Genomic DNA, 22,888 nt, shown 5'->3' on the forward strand with positions numbered 1-22,888 from the left:
AGGTTAATGTGAAAGCAGAACACAGAATAAATTGTGTTTGGTTGGATGAGGGGGCAGAGCTAGAGCTAGAGATGGCATTCAATAAAATGTGCCAGGAAAGAGGTAATAAGGGCCTGCACTGATGCAGTGCTAGGAGACTGAGAAGAGGCAGCGTCAAATTATCAGAACATCATGAAATACAGTATCCAGGACTTGGATGCTGAGAGCATATAGGAGATGGTATAGCAAAGGGAGTCAGAGAGGACTCTGGAGTTTGAAACAGAGTAACTGAAAATCCAGCAGGAGGAGAAGAAAGAGCTGGTTTGGTGCAGGGAGAAGTTGATGGGTTGGATTTTAGAGTGGGTTAAACTGGGAATGATGGCAGAGCACCAATATCGATGCCTAGCGATTGTGCAGGGTTTGCAGTCTTTGCCCTGGAAAGGTCAGGTAAGTTCTTATGAGGAGGAGAGAAGATGTAGAAGGAAGGGGGTATCTGTTATGTTGTCAAGGAACAGAAGATTAAAGGAACAGAAGACATGAGAGCTTAGAGACTAGGCCTGTGGGACTCCCTGTGCTCTGGAGAATGGAGACAGGAGGAAGAACCAATAAAAATTAAGGGAAACCAGATGCTCACATGTGGTCTTGCTACTGGTAGTGGTGTCTAGGAGAATATTTAGATACTTTTTCTTTCCAAATTAGGTTTCTTTTGTTCTTCAGAGTTATTATTTTTTCTTCCTAGTGTTAAGGGAAGGAAAAGGTGAAGATATTTCTCTGGTTTTTAAAAGATCAATTTTTTTTTTTAATAGCATATATATGTCCCATGTTGGGATGGAAAGGGAAATTTATGTTTGTATAAATTGTCTTGTGCTGTGTATCTGGACTTTTCTCTTTAGCAAGTGTTACATTTTGTAAGTATGTACTCCTGAACTGAGAGACATTAATTTTAGCATAGTCCGGAGCACATACCTTTAATCCTTTCTCCAGTAGCTCTTATGTAATGTTTATAGGAGTGTGTCCTATTTCCCTTAAAAAGAAAAGCTTTTAGACAAACATGGAGACACCTGCTTTATGCCTTCTCATTAAAACAAAACAAAAAACAGGTAAAGAGGCTTTGTCTTCTAATTTTCAGTGTGAAAGTAGGTGTGTTTTTCCTTATCAGTGTGATTACTTTTGAGTCCAGAATATTGTCTTAGAGGTATTAATTGCTTGTTTGTTCAGCCACCTTCTCATAAACTTTGGATTTTGGAAAGAGGTGGTAAAGAGGGGGAGAAGACACACATGTATGGAGAATCACTACCTAGGTCATCACGCTTGCTCTGTTGCTGGAGAACAGGAAAATGTCCTCAGTCACAGTAGCCAAAAGTGTCGCCTTTAGAAAGGAGCAGATTGTAGTTCTCCCTGTTCACCCTCAGCATGTCTGGCACATTCTAGGAACCTTGGCTTCTCATGCTTTGTCATATCTGGCACAAGTGTCTTACTCTCCTGAGGAGCTGCATTGAAACACACAGAAAAACAAGTGAATTCTTCCTCCTTTTTCTGTTTTCTCCTCTCTCTCAATATTTGTTGAACACCTTCCATGTGCCAAATGAGCACTGCAGGGCTGGAGCAAGTTTCTGAACTCAGACTATTCAAACCCGCTTATTCAAAGAGGAGATTGATGCTGAGGAATGAATTTGGCCAGAACCATCCAGTGACAGAGCTTGGCTCTAGTCCGAGGCCTTCTGATTGCCTGTACTTTCTATCTGTTACACCACATGGGTGTAAAGCAGCTTTTCTGTTTGTTGGGTTTTATGAGCAAAATAGTAGGAAGCAATAAGAAGGAAGAAATGTAAGGGATGGCTTCAGAAAAGATATTCCATCTTCAGCCATGTGTTTGGCCACAAACAGTGCTGTCCAATAGAAACATAATGTGAGCCACATATGTAATTTAAAATGTTTTCAGATGTACATTAAAAAAATAGATAAAATCAATTTTTAATATTTTCTATTTAACCAGATGTATCCAAAATATTTATCTTCTATATTTTTTTCTCATACTAAGTCTTTGATGTCTGATGTGCCTTCTACATGTGTAACACATCCCAGTCCTCACTAGCCACACAGCACATTTCTGCCTTTATACCTGGGTTCACGGGTATGGCACTGCATGAACTCAGTGACAGCCTAGACTTCCTGCTGTGTGATTTTTCCTAGGAATCATTTTTTTTTTCCTCATCCATTCAAAAGTCATTTATTTGACAAATATTAATTGAGAATATTTGTGAAAAGTCTCATATGGGGAGGTGGTGGGCTTCAAGAGGTGATTAAACTCATGGTCCCTGCTCTCTAGAAAGCCAAATGGAGGAAGGAAGATTAAACTTATCAGGTCTGTAGGTAACAGAAAATAGATTATGATATGGGGCACCTGGGTGGCTCAGTGATTGAGCGTCTGCTTTTGGCTCAGGGTGTGATCCCAGGGTCCTAGGATTGAGTCTCACCTCAGGCTCCCCACAGGGAGCCTGCTTTTCTCCGTCTGCCTTTGTCTCTGTCTCTCTCTCTGTGTCTCTCATGAACAAATAAACAGAATCTTTAAAAAAAGAAGAAAATAGATTACGACAAATATCATTGGCTATTTCAGTGTTTTATGACTTCAGAGGAAGAAAGGCTTCATAACTACAAGTGGGGCTCAAGGAGGACCTTCATGTATGGGTATGGTTTCAAAAGATAGGAATATGGGATAGGAATCAAGATGTGTTTGAGGAACAGAAAAACAAAGTAATTGATGTTAAGGGAAAATTGTTTCTCTAGTCACAACACTGATCCAGGTGTGTGACATTTCCACAATAAGTGGTTCTCTAATTCTCTTTGGACACCAACTGGATATCCTGTAAGGCAGTTCAGTGTTGACACTAACTGCCTAGAGTTAGCCCAGATGGCAAGGTTAAGGGCTCAGTCCTAGACAACAGTCCTCACTTCAGGCATGGTCATCACAAGTAGTGTGTCCCCAGGTTATCTGTACTTCCATCTGACTTTGCTACACATCAAGGCTTCTCAGGACACCCTCCTCAGGTTCAGTTTTGCTAGAATGCCTTACAAGACTCAGGGAAACATTTACTTAGGTTTGCTGGCTTATTATAAAGGGTACAGTTGAGTAGCCAGATAAAGAGGTATGTAGGGCTAGGTCTTGGAAAGGTCCCAAGCACAGAAGCTTCTGTTCCTGTGGAATTGGGGTGTGTCACCCTTCTGGCACAAGGATGTATTCACCAAACCTGGAAGCTCTCTGAATCTTGTTATTTAGCAGTTTTAATGGAGGTTTCATCATGCAGGTATGATCAATTATTAACTAATCTCTAACCTGTCTCCTCTCCCCAGAGAACTGGGGGGTGTGGGGTTGAAAGTTCCAAGCTTCTAATCAAAGCTTGTTCTTTCTGGCAGCCACCCCTCACTGTGAAGCTATCTAGGAGTCTACCAGGAGCTGCCTCACTTAAAACAACAGAGGCTTCTATCACTAGGAAAATTGCAAGGGACTTAGAAATTCTGTGTCAGGCATAGAGGTCCTTGTATCACTTAGAAACTCCAAGAGACTTAGGAGCTCTGTATCAGGAACCAAGGAGGAAAACCAAAAATATATTTACCACCATATCACAGTTGCCTTGGGAAGTGCAAACTGGTTAGATTGTGGAGTATAAGGGAAAAGAGGTTGCGTATTAAAATATTGGGAAAGAAGGCAGCAACTGGGTGCCTCAGTTCAGTTAAGCATACAACTCTTGATTTCGGCTCAGGTTTTGATCTCAGGGTCGTGAGATCAAGGCCAGTGTCGGGCTCTGGGCCCAGCATGGAGTCTGCTTGAGATTCTCTGGTTCCCTCTGCCCCTCCTTACCCGACATGCATTCCCTCTCCCTCCCTCTCTCTCAAAAAATAAAATACAGTTTAAATACTGGGAAAGTGGGTAGCTTATAGAGGGTTTTAGAGTCTACGGTCAGTCTAGTGTGAAGAATCATTTAGAATTTTTGTGTAAAATGTTACATTGTCACACTAATCACCAGGGAAATGCAAATCAAAACCACAGTGAGATGTCACCTCACACCAGTAAGAATGGCTAAAATCTTTTGATAACACAAGGAACAAGTGTTGGTGAGGATGTGGAGAAAAAGGAACACTCTTGCACTGTTTATGGGAGTGTATCCACCCTAAAAAACAGTATGCAGGTGCCTCAAAGAGTGAAAAATAGAGCTACCCTATGATCCAGTGATTCTACTACTGGGTATTTACCCAAAGAATACAGAAACACTAATTCAAAGGGACTTATGTACCTTGTGTTATTTTAGTGTTGTTTACAATAGCCAAATTATGCAAGGAGCCCACTTGTCCATCAATAGATGAATGGATAAAGAAGAGGTGGTGTGTGTGCACACACACACACACACACACAGTGGAACATTACCCAGCCATGAAAAAGAATGAAATCTTGTCATTTCCAACAACATGGGTGGATCTAGAGAGTATTATGCTAATTGAAATAAGTCAATCAGAGAAAGACAAGTACTACAGTATTTCACTTGTATGTGGAATTTAAGAGGCAAAAGAACAAAAGAAAAAAAAGGAAACAAACCAAAAACAGACTTTTTAAAGATTTATTTATTCATGAGAGACACACAGAGAGAGGCAGAGACACAGGCAGAGGGGGAAGCAGGCTCCATGCAGGGAGCCTTATGTGGGACTTGATCCGGGGACTCCAGGATCACACCCTGGGCTATAAAGGCAGTGCTAAACCGCTGAGCCACCCGGGCTGCCCCAGACTCTTAATTGTAGAGAACAAACCAGTGGCTACAGAGGGGAGGTGGGTAGGTGGATGGATGAAACAGGTGAAGGGGATTAAGAGTAAGTACACTTACTATGGTGAGCACAGAGTCATGTACAGAACTGTTGAATCCCTGTATTATGCCTCTGAAACTAATAGAACACTGTGTTACCTATGCTGAAATTAAACAACAAAAACTTTTTAAAAAGTTACATGATCAGAACATGCAAGAAATGGATTTGGCTGCAGAAGGTTGGATAAGTTGTCAATGGAGAATATTGGATGATAGCAGTCTTGGTTCACTTTATAATAACCACTTAGTGTGTCAGTCAGCTTATATGCTATGTGATGCAGCAATAACTACCTCAAAAGTTCAATGGCTTGAAACAGCCAAGGTTTATTTCTCAGATGTTCTGTGTCAATCAGAGTTAGCTGTGGCTTTGCACCATGTGACTTCAATCTGGGCTCCAGTCCAAAGGGACACCCCCTAGCTAGGATGTGCTGTTATTGTGGCAGAGGAGAAAGGAAGAGAACCATGCAGTGGTCTCTTCACTGGCTCTGAACTGGCGACATCTCTTTGTCCACATTTAATTGGCCAAAGCAAGTCACATGGCCAAGCCTGATGGTAATAGGTCAGGAATTCTATTCCTCCTACCAGAGGCACTGCAGTCATATGGCAATAGGTCGGGATGGGGAGTCTTCTCACAGAGAGGACAGCGACTGATCCGGAATAGTAGTACAATCCACTACACTTTGTCATTCCAAGTCACGTTTGTAAAAAAAATTCCCAAGAAACAAAAAATTCTCAGAAACCTGGTCCTGTGTGTTCCTTATTGAAATTTCTATAGGCTCCGCCTCTCCTCTTTTCCTTCTCCTTGGCTTTGTACAGAGCCAGATGTTCCCACCGGTCCTGTGTGCCTCTCTAGATGCCTCAAGATACAGCTGACTGGGAACCAGGTGCATGGGCTACAGGCCCTAGGAAAAAAAGATCCATCTCCCTTCTTGTCATTGATCCATCTCCAAATCCAGAACAGTAAAAATCTACTGGACCAGGCAGGCTCTCAGGAATCTCTCCCACCTCCCCACCGCCCAGCCTGGGTCATGCCCCCCAGAGTGAACTCTGCCAACCTTCCAGTTTGATCTAACTGTACAATAAGTGTTTACAATCGCTGGGGTCTTGGAGTCCGCCCTGCCTCCTCCTCTCTGTGCTGGACCACCAGCAGGGGTGATGGACAAAGGACTGAGGTACTGGTCTGGCAATTCTAATCCAGACCCAGAGAGATTGCTCATGGTAGACGATGTCTGGGTGACTCAGATTCCATCTGGGTTTTATTATTCTTTTTTTCCTTTTCAAATGAGCAACCATCATCATTTAGTAGGGACCACAGATGGGATCATGCAGCATATGCATAGACATTTGCAGTTTATCTTTTGGGCTGCTTTGGTTGATGAAGAAATACTCTTGCGTTGAAAACACCTAAATCACCTTGTGAGTGTGCTATTGGTGAAGTTCTTTGGGTAGCCAGTTTTTGTTGTTGTTGTTTGTTTGTTTGTTTGTTTGTTTTGAAGTGAAGCAGTCAGCATGAAGGAACCAGAAGGAAATAACACAGATTATACATTTGTGACACCTCCACCTCCTTCCCTCAGCCACCAGTGAAGCAGATTTTAGAACTGAATGATAAAGGGATTAAACATGAAAAGAATGGAGTATTGGAATGGGTGGGAATTCAGTTAGTACTGCATTGTTTATGCACTACTGGTTTTGTATGTTTACAGTATAGAATGGGAAGCTCTTGTGCTCTCTTATAATATTGGTCTGGGATTTGGGGAAACCCATTCCTGCTTTCAAATTTATTAAAACTCTGGATGGTTTTCACTCCCACAGGGCTGTTAATAGTCACATGGTTCCTTCAGTCCTTTATTCAAGGCTGACCCATCCTAGTTACTTCTTCCTTTAACATCTCTGATGTGTATTCCTCTGGTAGTAGTTGGGAGTCTCTTAGCTGAAAGTGACCAGAACTCAAGCTAGATGGACCATAAGATCAGAATGAGTCTGGGATGCCTGAACTCAAGGACAGGAAGTGTCTGGGTTTCACCGTGTCTCCCCATCTCCTGTCTCCATCCCCATGTGGGTCCCTTCATTTCTGTCTCTCACTACTGTCCAGCTGTGTATGCTTCTGTGGTTCATGTGACTAGAAACATGGCCTAACGTGTCCCAGATTTTACAACTCCAGTCATTTGAGAGGAACTGGTTTGGCTTCCTTGGTCCCAAATCCAAAAATCCCAAGTCAGACACCAGTTTAGGACCAGTCAACTATGGCCAACAGAGATGGAACTGAGTGGTCTCCTTTGCCCCTGTGTGCCTCTCCCTGTCTTCTCCCCTGAACAATCATGTATAGAGTTTATGATTTTATATGCTCCCTAAGAACATGGGAGTACCTTCTGGGAACTAAGTGGCTAGAGTGGTAGTTGGTACAATTCTCCAAAGAAAAGGTGCTGTTTCTAGAATAAATAAGGTATGTGGCTCTGAGAAAATTAAAAAAAAAAAAAAAAAGAAAGAAAAAAAAAGACTTTCACTACAGCTTCTCTCTATTCCCTGCTGAGCCTGAGAATTAAAAAACTTTTACCTTCATCATGATAATTTGCTAATTGGCCTCTTTGTCTTCTTGTCTCATGCCCATTCAGTCCATCTTCCACATTGCTGCCACAGTGATCATTCCAGTGAGAACGTGGCCCTGTCATTTGCCAGGAAACTAAAGTCTAGGCTTCTCTGTAAGGTTCATGAAGTCTCCCTTGGCTGGCTCACCAGCATTTGTCACTCTTCCCTGCCCACTGCTCTTGCAAACTACTCCCGTCACACTCACCTTCTTTTCTTGTTGCTTGCCAGCTTCCCTCTTTACTTGGAATGGATTTCCTATTTGTCTTCTTAATAATGATCTATCAATGTTCAGCCCAAGCTTTGCCTTCTCTAGAAACCTGCCCTGAGCCTTGCCCCACAGTGTAACCATTCCATCTTTGTAGGTCAACACTGCCTTCTACATATCACACTCTTTTCCTTTTCTTGGTTACTTCCCTCCATTGGAGTGTGAGGGCTTGACAAATGGGGGCTGTTATTTCTGTCCTAACCATCTCGGTAGATGCTTATGACAAAAAATCAGGTCTTTGAAGACCTTCCCCATTCAAACTGCTGTGTGGAGTGGCACTTACCTATAGCTTAGCTATTTCCTACAGAAGATCGTGAATTCCCTGAGATCAGGAACAACACTATCTTGGTCGTCTCTCGGTGCACAACAGATGCTGTTGGCTAGCAGTGAGTCTTGAGGATGCTGTGATATCTTTGCATTTGGGCAATATTGACTAAGATGTTGTTTGCTGTGCACATCTAGGCCCATGTAAAGAAGAGTATTAACCACATTGCAGAAAGACAGCAGTTAACTTGACAGCTTTTCAAATGGAAAAGTAGTATCTTTCAGTAGAACTTGCCAGTAATAAGGGTGACTATTATGGCACTTCTTCGGTGTATAGGAGCAGATATGCTCAAGTACGGGGCTTGGAGTTTGAGCTGGCAAAGCTGCGTCTGCAAATTGCAGTGCTTGGAAATGGTTTGGGGATCAGACAGGCTTTGGTGACCTGCTCTCCTTTCCATTTCAGTCCAGCTTCTTCAAGATGAATGGCAATTAACTCTTCTCTTTTTATGACTCTTCACCTCTCTGACTTAGGAGAAAGAGATGAAAGGGGAAAGTGTTGAAACTTGGCACTAAAAGGATAATTTCAACATGCCGTGAAATAGAGTAAGTTTTGGGAGATGAGGGTAGCGTCTGACTCATTTCTCAGAACGGTGTAATGAAATGTGCACACACTTGACACTCATCTTTCATATTAATTGCGGCCTTTCAACTTGACAGAATTGAACATCGGCAAGCCAGTATTTATAAAACTGGAGAATTGGGGGTTTGCAAAGAGATCTCAGGCTCAGTTTCAAACTAGATAGTTGCCAGGACAGGCTGTTGATAGCAGCTGGGTCTGCAGATGTGAACAGTAGATTAATTGTGTAAAGAGAGAAGGGTGACCGTATAGAACGAGAGAAGAGAAACACACTACTTCATGCAGAGCAAATCACATCCACACAATGGGAAGCCCTTTAGAGTCTGGATTTGGAAGGTAGGAAGTAGTATGCTTTCCATTGATACTTTTGATACAGAACTCGGGAACTAAAGGAACTCTTCCACTCATGGCTGTTTGGACTTTGGTTGCCTTTTTATTTTTCTCTTTACTTGATTAAGCAAATCAAGCCATCAAACTGTCTCTTGCATCTGTACCTGCGAAAAATAAAGAAATGAATCACAGTCCCTCACTCAAGGGAGGTCCCAGCTGGATGAGACTATAAAACACATAGGATGGTACCTGGTACAGAGTAAAAACTCCACAAGTAGTAACTCTACTGCTCTCTGGGGAGAGGAGCCCATAGTGGATGCTATTAATGCTGGTCAAATTAGCTGCTGATACTGAATTCCTGTTATACACTAAGCATTGTGTTGGTAGGTATTTTGCTTAAATTCCCACAACCCCACCTGAATGTAAAATGGGCAGTTATTTCTGTAGAAGGTGTGCTAGAGAGGTAATACTTTGGACTAAGCACAGAGGAGGGAAGTTGAGGAAACATCAGAGGAGGTGACCCTTGGGCAGTCCTTGAAGAATGAGCTTGTAGCTAAATGACCCTTGGGCAGAACTTGAAGAATGACTTGCAGCTCACTGAGCAGGGAGGTGAGGAGAGAGAGGTAGTTACAGGAAGGAAGGATTCCCTCATTCTCTTTTCTTCCCTTTGCCCCCGGACTTCCTACTGTCCTTATCATGCCCAAAGGATTTCTTAGTCCTTAATAGAAATTCTGAGAACTGAAGACTTTGGCTGACTCTGGACATAGTAGATGAATAGGGAACCTTACTCCTGTCTACTTGGGAAAGGGGTGGGAATCCAGTAAACACAGCTGATGTCTGTAGGGTGACACTAGTCCTATCACTTCCACAATTGAATGAAATCAGAGGCTTTGCCAGGGTACCATTGTGGTGTCTTACATGGTGCAGTGCAGCTGAAGGATCCCACCAACCAGCATGCCCTGTTTTAAGCAGCCATCGTACATGAAAACACAGATTTACAAGATCATTTAATTAAAGGGTAGTTTACCAAGAAGTTGCTTTACAAAGTCAAATCTCAGATTTTTTTGTTTGTTTGGTGGAATTATGGACAATAAAAACATTAGGAAAACTAAAGTCTTGGCCTCTAAGAATTAATAATGTAGCAAAGAGAATGAAACTCTCTTTCTTGTACATGCTCCCCGCCCCCCACAAAGTCTAGTTAGATAGGTAAGAAATTCAGACTAATAAGTATCCTTCAGAGGGTTTTCATAAAGAAGTAATATTTAAAACATCATTGAAAGATTTTAATTTGGAAAAATTGAAAGGGAGTGGGCTTTTACACACTGCCAAAAATCTGATATATGTGTTTAGAAATATTTCTTTTTTAAAGATTTTATTTATTTGAAAGAGAGCATGAATGGTGGAGAGAAGCAGAGGGAGAAGCAGACTCCCTGCTGAGCTGGAATCATGACCTGAGCTGAAGGCAGTTGCTTAACCTACTTAACCACCCAGGCACCCTTAGGAATATTTCTTTGCGTAAAATTAAATTATCTTGATATAAGTTGGGGTTAATCACTTTCTGCCTGGAGAGGGGGTATGAAAAGTATAAAAATGATTTTGGGGAAAAAAAGATGCTTTTCTCCCCCAAAGATAATTGTTTTATGTTGTTATTAGCTGGACTATAAGTAAAGTACAAACAACATGCCTAATATATATTTGAGTTCCCTATAGTACTTAAAATTGAGAGGGGGTAGCAAATAGGTATTTGTTGATTGCTTTGTGGATTAATCATTGTACAACTAGAGAGCTTATTGGTGAATGCACACAATTAGAAGGGATGAGTGGAAGGTAGTTGGGATTGCAAGTTCCTGCATGTTTGGCTTTTATGGGTCAGAAAATGATTATAGATCACATTTCTTAGAACGCTGATGCCTTCTGGTTCTTCAAGGAAACAGAAGATTCTTTATTGCATTTTTAAAAATTGAATTTTGTTGAAATGTCATCAGAGATAGGACTTTTAGATATGACCAGAATTCGGCTAATTACATCCTGCTCATAAGTCCTGGAACTATTCCTTTGCCTCAGAATATGTATCACTCAACACATTTGCCTTATTAAAAGCAGCTGCTCGTAACTTTACTAGATGTTCAATGGTTCACAAAGATGCAAAGCTAACATTTTTAAGAGCAGTGAAGGTGGAACAGATGTGAACAGCAAGCAACAGGGAATTAAATGCTGTTAGGAGTTTTACAAGTTGCAAACTAAGAGGAAGGAGTAGGATTTTAAGATAGAGTAAAATTTTCTTAGAAACAATGAAGACAGTGGCTTTCAGATTTTAAAAGCAACTAGAGAGCATCTGTCCTTTTGACTCTTCATCTAATTGAAGGCTGTTGGAAAGTATGGGCGCTTTAACAAAAAATGCTCACCATATGGATTGGCATAGACAAAATAGCAAATTTATGCCTGGTTTCCAAATTTGCTTGCTTGATTATTTATTTATTTATTTGTTTATTTATTTATTTATTTCAGAGTTTATTTATTTACCTATTCATGAAGATAGAGAGAGAGAGAGAGAGGCAGAGACACAGGCAGAAGGAGAAACAGGCCCCACGCAGGGACCCCGGCATGGGTCTCGATCCTGGGTCCCCAGGATCAGGCCCTGGGCCAAAGGCGGCACCAAACCGCTGAGCCCCCGGGCTGCCCAAATTTACTTTATTGTTTTAGTCAGTTGTATGCATTAAGATGTTCCCCATCCCCTCACTCCAGTTGGGATGGTAGTAACTTCATAATGAATAAATGAACTAAGCATTTAGGAATTTTAATGAAATGAGTTCAAAGTCTTAAATAACACATTTCTCTAATATAATGTGATGGCTTTGAAAAAATGATTTTTCTTTTTAAATTTGAAGTGCTCATTTTCCAAGGAATAGCTCTCAAGAAAATGGTTTTGTTACCTCTTTTGAAGTGTCAGTGGTTTTTTGTATTGGAAAATCAAAACTTCTCAAAGGCCAAAGAAAATCATGTCCCCTTTTGTTACGAACCTCTTGTGATTAAATTATAATTAAATTTGGCCATGAAAAGGATCGTTAATTTTTAGGACTAATGAGATTGCAAGATAATTGATTAGGCTACATAAAACAAATTATTTTGAATACCCTTGAAACTGTTTTAGTAACAATCATAAGAAGTAACTGTTCTAACAACAAACAATTTTTCTAATCTCTGTGTAAGCTACAAATGATACACGACGTGGCCATACTTGTTATCCACCTAAACCACAGAACAATGGAGCCAAAGTGGACTCTGCTCATCTCGTGACCAAATTTGTATTTGACCATTGAAGGACCCAAGTTTAAAAACATGGATAGAAAGTATGTGTGGGTGGCTTTGTTGGTTAAGCGTCTGACTCTTGATTTCTTCTCGGGTCACAATCTCAAGAGTTGTGGGATCAACGTTGGGCTCTGCACTCAGCGAGGAGTCTGCTTGAGATATTCTCTCTCTCTCTCTCTCTCTCTCTCTCTCTCTCTCTCTCTCTCTCTCTCCCTCCCCACCCCCCACCCCCGCTGCTTGTGCATGCTTTAAAAAAAGGGAAAGAAAACATATGAAAGTAATGAAATACCTAAACATATACCTTACAGTTGAACTTCTGCTTATTCTTACCAGTTCTCACATCTGTTTTGTGTTCATGTCTGTATTCCAACTCCTTTTCCTGGTATTATGTTTATTTACTGAGAAAATGCTACATACAGTGGCTGCTCTGTATGGGACCCTGAGCCAGGCACTATGAGGTTCATGAGACCAGCCCTTGTCCATAACGAGCTCATCGTTTAAAGTGGAAGTAAGACCCACACAGAAGAACTGAGGCATAAAATAGAACCACGTGTGAACCGTGCCACAGGAGCTACAAAGTCAGTAGAATTTCATGGAAGGAAGGTCACTTGTAGCCTGTGTTAGAGGAAACAATTATAACAAGAATTTTTCTGTTCACGTGCTTTGAGTTTTAGGGAAATCATCAGGCGTCTGGACTTCAATGTTCTTAATGATAAATATTTAATAAAGTAATAATCTACACTCCATGGTTTGAGGGATGGCCATTCAAAAATGCCTACGATCAGGGGATCCCTGGGTGGCTCAGTGTTTTAGCACCACCTTCAGCCCAGGACGTGATCCTGGAGTCCTGGGATCAAGTCCCAAATTGGGCTCCCTGCATGGAGCCTGCTTCTCCCTCTGCCTTTGTCTCTGCCTCTCTGTGTGTCTATCATGAATGAATAAATAAAATATATTTTTAAAAATGCCTGTGATCAAAGGTGGTGAAATTTGAGATATGATTCGGGTCAAGGAAAGTTCAATATTTGGTAAGTGAAAAGCAGTCATATCCACCAGTACTGTCACAGGCCTTTTCTCCTCTGCAGGGTTTTCTTTGTTTTTGTTTGTTTCTTAATTTTAAAACTTTTCTGCAGAATTTTAACATTTGTCTGAATTTTAGGAGGCACTTGCCTCCTAAAATATTTTAAATCTTTTTATGAGCAAAATTGGACTTTATTAACTGCTAGAGATAGAAGTTGGCACAGAATATGTAATGACTGTTACTGAGAGGTGGACCCTCAAAATTTGGAGAGGACTTCATTTTATTTCAAGTAGCGTTACTGTGCATGTTACTCCGTGGCTTTCTTGCCCCAGGGGCAAGCAAATGGTTAAAAGTAAGTTTTTAGGTAGGAATGAAAAATCAACATATGGAGAATAAATGATTATTTCGTTATATTAGCAACGACTAAGGAATTCATTGAAACTCTGGAGGAAAACCATGACAATACATAAAAAATTGGAAAAAAGCCTCTCTTGGCTATTTAAAGCCAGGAGAGTTGAGTTGACTTAGGTCAAAAGGAAGGGAAAAATGACCTGAGAATGGAAGTTACGTGTTATAAGATGCCATTAAAGGGAGATTGTGGAATCTCCTTTTCTGGAAATGTTTAAAAACAAGACGGATCATCATGTCACAGGAAAAGTATTGAAGTCAGTCCTGCCTAGAGGCAGGAAGATTAACTGTATTTCGCCTGTGTGGTCTCTTGAGTCATCAGAAGAGTCCTGAAATGCAGTAAATATCCCAACACACTCTATTGACTGAAACTACTGTTCGTTTTAACCTTGGTTACTCTAAGACCAGAGCAAATAAGTGTGTATAAGTCACAAAATTGAATTTGGATTTGAGATTGATGATGTAAGCTGTGTACATCGTATGTTCCTGAATGGGTTGTAACAGCATGAGAGTGCATGCAGTGCTGAAACTATGCAGAGCATAACTTGATCTTTTTATGATTTAGAAAGTACCTGCCTTATTGCAGTGTCTCAGTACCATTAATCATTCAGTAAATAATTATAAATAACTCCTGTGAACACTGTAGGATAGAAGCATGAATTGGGTATGGGTTCCTATCTTCAAGGAACTTAAACTACCAGTGGAGATAAACACATGCACAGATCGTATACATGAAAAATGGAAAACAGATCACTAGTATAAGAGTCACACAAAAAAAGATTAAGCGGCACTATAAGATTTCAGAGAAAAGAGATAACTCCTTTGGATTTAACCAAGAAATGTTTCCTAGAAGGAAAATGTGTCTAACTAGACCTTAAGAAATAGGAAGCATTTTGACAGGTGTAAATGAAAAGGAGAACAAGACAGGTGGAATCGTTTTTTTTTTTTTTTTCTTTTTAGGTGGAATCGTTCTTACCAATTCCAAGGTACAGACAAATTCAGAAGTGTAAGGAAGCGAGGGGGCAGGGGCTGGAAATGCCTCATTGTGGCCAGCTCAAATGCCAGGTCAAAGAGTTTGGGTTCTGTTTGCACAATGCTTACAATCCCAAGGAAATCATTAAGCACTAGAGGGTTCCTGTCTGTGGGAGGTCTATAATTTGTTGCTTGGACTGCCAGGAGAGAAGGTTGTATCAGGGAGCCCAGGAGAGTGGCTGCTGAGTCCTCTGAGCCAGAGTTTGCTAAAGGGTATGCTAAGAAACAGTAGTTTCAGAGTATGTTAATACATGTTACTAAAGAGTCTCTTCACTAAAATGAATTGGAAAATAAAAAAGTTAAGTAATTAAATGGATTTCTTTGCTGGATAAACTTTCAGAGCCTTTAATATTGAGAATCACATTGAGGATCTCAAACAAGGTAAAATGTACACCATTGCCAACACAGTTTAATCATTTTTCATGGAATAGCTCCTGAAACTACCGTTTCTTGGAGCAGACTTTGGGGAACATTGTCCTGTGCATTTGGTAATGATGGCTGGAACATGAGTGGTAGTCCTATGCATGGAAGCAATGATTGGATGAGAATCCCAATGCACTGTACGTTGGCGTTTCCAATACATAGTGGTCATTCCATAACTACAGAAAATGCACGCAAGTGTGGGTTATTGGTTTATTAACAAGACTTGGCCCCAGATGACATGCTGAAACAGAGAGGGAAGGGAGTCCAAGGTGGGAATGTGGGAAGTTTGGAACTCTGGCTATAAAACGGTAAGCTAGAAGAACTGATTCATGGAAAACTAGAAAGGCTGATTCAAACACAAGTTTATCACTTTCATGTTACTTGAAAAGCTGTGAAAATCCAGCCAAGGGCTTGCTTCAGCAGATGGGGGAACTGTCTACTTGGATGAGAAGTCATTGTTGTTATTTTTTTCTTTACTAAAGTGCCATTAAGAATATTTTTTTGGAAAAAAAAAGAATATTTTTTTGGTTAAGAAATCTCATTTGTGTTCTGGATAAATAGCATTTTTCATATGCAAATGACTCTAACAGTAAGATAACTATCAGTTGGGGACCCCTGGGTGGCTCAGCGGTTGAGCATCTGCCTTTGGCTCAGGGCGTGATCCCATGGTCCCGGATCGAGTTCCACATCGGGCTCCCTGCATGGAGCCTGCTTCTCCCTCTGCCTATGTCTCTGCCTGTCTCTCTCTCTGTGTCTCTCATGAATGAATAAATAAAATCTTAAAAAAAAAAAAAGATAACTATCAGTTTAGCTCGAAAGAATCTTTAGAAGTAACAAAACATCAAACCTATAGTGTTTTTTTTTCCTAATCAGACAGTAACAGGAACCTTCATATTTATCAGCAAATCTTTTTTTTTTTCAGTCTGATTTACTGAGAGAAGTTAATTTATTTTTAATATTTTGTTCTTTCAGGTATTTGCCTTTGATTATTGCTTCTGGTCCATGGATGAATCTAATACTACAAAATATGCTGGTGAGTTGGCTCCCTCTCTTCACTTGATTTTTGGGCCTCAGGCTTCTTCTTCGTCTGTTTTCTTTATTCTGGAGTTCCGTTTTTCCCATAAAATTCACACTCATTCTTTCCAATTCTAGTATGTGGACTTTGAAGTCAACAAGATTTGATTTCAGGATCTGGCTATGCCACTAACTTGCTAAGAAGTCATGGATGGGTTTGTTTATTTTTAAGTGTTAGGGTCTTTCCCTGCAAAGAGGGTGGTAGTATCTTCAGAGATGTTCCAACAATTAGAAATAACGGGGCACTGCCTCAAGCCAGAAATGGTAGCTGTTGTGATTATCACATGAAGGAGAGTTTTAATGTGCAATATCTTTCCTTCTTGCCAACGTTTAGGGAATGCATGCTCCGTTGATAGAAGCAAAGCACACATGGTGTTTGTTTCCAGGACCCACTCATGGCCTGAGTGTTCTGATGGTCACTGGTGATATGAACTACACATTCCACAGGGAAGCATGAGTTCCCGGCCCCAATTTCACTAGTGTTCCTTCCTTGAGACATTTCACCCCTATTCCCTCAAACACAGATGACTACTGATTTTATTATTTGGTGAGAATTGGCTCTTCCAAGGAGTCCGTCACAATTGCTTCAGCTCAGGAGGGAAGCATATGTGTTAGTGGAGGAAGTTTGAGTCCTACATTTTGATTGTTCTGATTTCCTTAGATAGTCTTAATGATTGTTTTCTCCTCGTTTTGACTTAGAAGAACGTCAGCTGAATGACTGTCTCATTTGCTTTTTAAAAAGAAGAATAGTGAGGAATATGGAGACGATGCAGGTTTTACAGGACTAGCAGGCAAAAGGAAATCACTTGCTTGTAGGGAATTTTGTTTCATGACAGCCTTTTCCTTGCCGCATAAAGCAAACTCGTTGAGAAATCACTCAATTTAAAGTTTTTAAAAAAATTAATAGTCTGGAAATAGGGCTCACCGTGGGTAAATTAGCCTTTCTTTCTAGACATCACTACTACACCTTTGGCAAATGGTATTTCATTGAAGTGAGTAAGTACTTCATAATGTTGGTTGTAATTTATTTGTCTTTTTATTGGTTTATTAGGACTTCAGACAATATATTCTACAGAGTCTAAAACAGTCTGCTTTGAGTGTTTGCACAGTGTGTATTTTTGTGTTGGGTGTGTGCTTTTGGATTTAAATAAACTACAGAAGTAAAACATTTCCTACTGTAACAGAAATAAATGCCATGGCTATCCAAAGCCCACTCTTTGTTCAGCTGATGTTATTCAAGATATAGCCAGATAGATCTTCCTGATTTAGCTCTTCTTGTGCAGTTTTGAAATGCTTTCAAGGACTCTTTACCACTTGTAGAGGAAAATTTATATTCCTTGGACAACATGTAGGGTCCTTTATTATATTTTTTTAATATATAATATTTTTCTCACCCTCTGCTCCATGACTCCCAACCACCCATCCTGCGCCCCCTGCCTCATGCGTCATTCGTTTTATATAACCCAGGGAGCCGGTAGGTCTCAAAACAGTTTTGAAGTTCTCGTGAAATCCCTTCGGTGTGTGCAGCCTCAGAAAGCCCTTGAGAAATCACAAAATTAAGTGGAAAGCAAAAGAGTGTATTACCTCCAACAGGAAACATTTTAGGATAGTATTTAGTTAAACTGTCTTACAGATTTCAGGGGCTGGAGAAAACTCAAGGAGGGGCAAAATCTGAAAGGGCCGAACATATTACCTGGGAAGGCACCACAGGGGACAAGAAACTTAAACCAGGCGTGAAAACAAAGCGTAGGTGTAGTAAAAGCCAGCCAAGAGGGTTTCTAGATGGGAGAACCAACATGGACTTCGATGTCAGCCCTGGGTTTAAATCTCAGGGATCCCTTCCTTGGTTCTCTTCCGTAATCTCTCTGAGCTACCGTTTCTCTTCTGTAAAATCGGAAACATGGCAATGTTTCCTGTCTTAAGTGTTGTTGTAAGGGTTAAATCGCTAACTTTGTGCGCTAATGGAAGGTGCACTGGAAGCGACACCTCATTTGGCTTTTCCATAAGCGAAGCTGCAGAAGTGGGAGTGAGCGTGCTGTGTAGCACCTGCCTTAGCAGGAAGGTGTGTTGTGGGGGGAAGCAGTGGGAAGCCTTTTGTACTTGCAGTGAGGCTAGTTAATAGGAAATTCTGAAGTCTAAACTGAGTTTAGTTTAGACTGATTATTGGTTGACTGATAATGGTGCAATACAGGAGCTGTTGCAGTGATGTGGTTAAAATAATGTTTAAGGGTGGTTATCCTTTGTCGTGTCTTCTAGAATCATATCCTCCCTTATTGCCCACAGAGACCATTTGAGCCTTCTGCAATATATCGCTCATATCCTTGAACATAGGACAAACTTCTTTTTTAAAAAGGTTTTATTTATTTATTTATTTATTTGAGAGAGAGAGAGAGCACAGAGGGAGGGGGAGAGGGAGAAGCAGAGTGCCTGGTGAGCAGGGAGCCTGGCACGGGGCTCAATCCCAGGACTCCAGGATCATGACTTGAGCGGAAGGCAGATGCTTAACCAACTGAACCACAGGCACCCAGGATAAACTTTTTTTTTTTTTTAAGGAGGAAATAACTTTATTAAGTACAAATAATAATAAAACTTACATGTGAAACTAAAGATTTCTGGAGCTCTGCCTTACAAATCAGTCTGCTCAGAAATTTTTAAAAAGATCAAAATGATTTTTAAGCTACTTTTAGTTTGCCTGATCACATCAAATAATGCATTCCATTCATCCCTGAAATACAGCACTCTCTCAGCTCCTAGAGCAATGTCTACGTATAAAATGCGGAGAGAAATTCTCTAATTCTTCAGATCGCCCTATTATTGTACAAATCCCGTGACCACCTTAGCAAAAAGTAAGATTCTTGCTAGCTGTTGTCTCAGGTTTGTTTGCATTCATTATAAACAATCTGCCTACTAAATACATTACTGGTAGATTAGTTTATTGGTTTCATACTAACTTGATTTCCTTTCTCTTCATTAAAAAAGAAATAGCAATTTCTTCTTAATGGTGAATAGAAACATTAAGATAGAAGCCTTCATTCTCTGATGGGAAATAGAGAAAATGTAGAAGGGGAAGCATGGATTTCCTGAAACCGACCTATTTGTCAGGCTCAATGAATAATGGCATCATTGATACTGATGAAGAGCTCTCAAGGCAGCTCTCAAAACTTGGGGGGCAGAGGGAAGGAGGGGTAGGGAAGAGAGAACGAATTGAAAGCACAGGGTTTGAGACGGCAAAGAGAGGCAGGAGCGCTGAGTTTCATGTGGGATGGTCAGAATGTTCTCTTTTACTCTTTGTTAAAAGTGACCATGGCACCTTTCATTCTTAGGCTCTCCGACATAGAAATACACAAGTCCATAGAGGGCATAATGGCATGGCAGCAGGCTGTTGGAGTGCTGGGAGGGAGAATGTGGGGTCCTATGCCTGACTGCCCAGCTTCTAATCCTGGCCTCACCACCTTCTACCGATGTAAGGCATGGCCCACTGAATCTCACTGCACTTTTCTTTCATCAAATGTTAAGATGAGGATGATAATCATTCCCTCCTTATAGGGATGATTTGAGGACCAAGTGACCTGGTCACAGAAAATACAAAAACCAATATTTGGCACATAGGACAATTTCACTTTATATTTATTATCGTCTTTATTGTGGTCACATTGTGGCAGTTTTGAGGATAGTAGCGTCAGCCCTGTGGAAAGAGAATGGATGGTACTGGAATTGATGAGACTTGGTTTTGCCACCAGCTGCTCACCTTTGGGGATCTGTTTCCTCATCTGTGGAAGGAGGAGCTGTGGCCTAGGATGATCTCAGATCCCCTCTGGCTCACTGATAAAACATGAATCAGACATTTTATGCTGGCCACACAGCTGTTGCAGTGGACTTTTCAGAGGCAAGTCAAAGACTTGTTTGTTAAGCTGTTTGAATTGCATTGAATCAGGCTTTGAGATGTTTTACACTTTAACTGTATTATCTCTTATTATATATAACCTTTGGGTTAGGTAGGCATAATAATGCTTGTCTGGTGGATAATTCTGAGTCTTTAAAGCAAAAATGCTTGTGCCAGGATGAAGAAAAAAAACAACCCGCAAAATTAGATACTCAAAGCTTCGCATATTTCTACATAAGCTCGTATATTCCCCCACTCTTCACCCCATATGTACATGCATGTAGACGTAGATCCATGTTTAGGATAAAGTTATTATAGTGTATACTGACATCACTTGAGAGTGTCATAGGCTTTTGTAAATGGTTCAGTCACTACCAATTGTAATTAACGCCTTCTTGTTAATGAATCAGGCCATGATTTATCACTGCCTAAAAGGTGCCACGTTGGTAAATAACTGATTTCCAGTCCCCTTGGTGTCAGTTTTCATCCTAGTGGGGGAATATCTTTCACAAACCTATTTTTCTATAAATCTTGATGCCAGAAATAAAAACCAGTCTGGTGAGGCGCAGGCACCTGACTGGCTCAGCCAGTAGAGCATACGACTCTTGATCTCTAGGTTGTAAGTTCCAGCCCCCATGTTGGGCATAGATATTACTAAAAAAATATATATATATACATATATATATATATATATATATATATATATTTAAAATAAAACAAACAAACAAACAAAAACCCCCCAAAAAACAGTCTGGCAGTGGCGTATCTGGGAATCGATGGGGACATGAACATTTCCAGGCTCAGAGCTTCTAAGCTATTGACTTAGAAATTATATAACAATTCTCACCATATGGCATATTGCTCAAACTTGCTGAAGCCATGTGTTTTCAGGCATTGTTAATGCCCCGCAGGTCAGGAGAAAGGTTATATGTCTGATTCTTGTTCTGCTAGCGTAGCTTTGTGCTGTGTGCATCCGAGCCGTGAGCTATTGCTGTGGGGAAAGCAGCCGTGTTTGATTCTGTTCCCATGATGGGACATTTTATGTGTCCAGAGGTAGAAATGATTTCTCTTTCACACTGTTTAACTGAAGCGAGAATAGTAACAAGACAAAACTTTTGTGTATCAAAATTTATATTCTAAAACACTTATGAAACAGTCTGAATGCAGGATTCTTTTAGACTTTTTCTTTTATATAGTCTTTTGAAAATTGTCTTACCCCATACCAAATTTGATAATTCTTCTAGTGACTAAGCCTTCTCAGGTTGTTCCCTAAGCACCCAACTTTATTTTCTTAGAATCAGCAACTGTCTTTTTACATTTGTTAATTAAATTATGTAATTACAGAGAAGTACAATTGACATAAACCAGTGTAGGAGCAAACACAGCTGACCCTTTGTGAGAACATAACTCAGCTGGTGGGAGTCCAGAGCATGGCCTACCAGCTGGAGTGATTTAGGGCGCAGTGGTCATGCCTCTGTTATTTTACAGATAGAAGAGAATGTCGGTGAATTCCGAAAATTGGGTAAGAGTGGAGGTCGGTTAAAAAAAAATTTTTTTTTTTGTATCACAAGAATCTTTAATGTTTACTTTATATTTTACTCCTGGTGGGATTGTATTTGTGTTTGGTAAAGTGTGCCAGGTGCCCACATTGAGACTGTTTCAGTTCACATCACTGCGGTCCACACAGACGTTTCCTTCCCCAGTGAGGTCATAGAGGAACCTTGACTTTTTTCTTGGTTAGGCCAGCTTTACTGATGAGAAAAACTTTTCTGAGATAAATGAGCTAAGCTAATATTGTTAGTTTTTTTTTTTTTTTAGGATTTTATTTATTTATTCATGAGAGACAGAGAGAGAGAGAGGTGGAGACACATGCAGAGGGAGAAGCAGGCTCCTTGCAGGGAGCCCGACATGGGACTTGATCCCGGGTCTCCAGGATCGTACCCTGGGCTGAAGGCGGTGCTAAACGGCTGAGCCACCAGGGCTGCCCCCCACCTTTTTTTAAAGAGAGAGTGTTTGTAAATGTGTGTGAATGTATATATAAGTATGTATATATATGTGTCTGTATGTTGTGAGCGTGTGTATATTTGACTATAAGTGTGTATATGTACGTGTGCTTGTGTGTGTGAATATGGGTGTGTGTAAATGGGTGTTAGTGTGTGTGTATATATGTATGGATGTGTATGTGTGTGTGCAGACTGCTCTTTTTTCTTGCCTCTACTTATAGTTTTTAAAAAATAGGTAGGCTTCATGCCCAATGTGGGGTTTGAACTCATGACCCTGAGATCAATAGTGCCATCCTCTACCAGCAGAGCCAGCCAGGCACCCCTCTACTCCCATTTTTTAATCCCATCCAGCCCCCCTTCATACAGGCTTTTCTTCCCATCATCCCCATCTGTTCTTTATTTATTGGCACCCAGAGACATCATGTAACTTAATGAAGGGTATGTAGAGCTAAATAAGAATCACAGTAGACAATATACTGGGAGCAGTAGGTCCCCAGCACTGTGCTCTTCCCTTTACTGCAGTAGGTTATTTAATTGTCAATCACCTGATCACATAGAAACGACTACTGTCCCCATTTTACAGATAAAGAAACTGCTACCAGGGAGAAAGCTGAAAAGCAGTTGTAAATGTGGGTTTTAAGCAGTGACACGCATGAAGATGGCATGAATTCTCCTGCAATTCAGGCTGTCCCATCTTCTCTGCCACCCCAAAATGTGGCCGTGTTCGGCAATTACGTTACAGTGCTCTGGCTTGGAACCCGGCCAGGAACCGTTCTAATAGCATTAGGTTAGATGTTCTCCAGAGGCCCGAATGTCTGTGTTTG

General features: G+C 40.7%; 1 protein-coding gene across 5 annotated transcripts in view; it reads left to right on the plus strand.

The window, feature by feature from the left end:
• Window positions 1-22,888, plus strand: part of KIF13A (kinesin family member 13A) — a 208,387-nt gene that overhangs the window by 90,650 nt on the left and 94,849 nt on the right. For all 5 annotated transcript variants that reach the window (XM_072729061.1, XM_072729060.1, XM_072729062.1 and 2 more), the window contains one exon: window positions 16,077-16,137. In XM_072729061.1, the coding sequence (XP_072585162.1) occupies window positions 16,077-16,137 (61 nt within the window). The remainder of the gene's footprint in view (window positions 1-16,076; window positions 16,138-22,888) is intronic.

This window comes from Vulpes vulpes, chromosome 12 (genome assembly GCF_048418805.1).
Source record: "Vulpes vulpes isolate BD-2025 chromosome 12, VulVul3, whole genome shotgun sequence".
In the NCBI taxonomy this organism is placed as follows: domain Eukaryota; kingdom Metazoa; phylum Chordata; class Mammalia; order Carnivora; family Canidae; genus Vulpes; species Vulpes vulpes.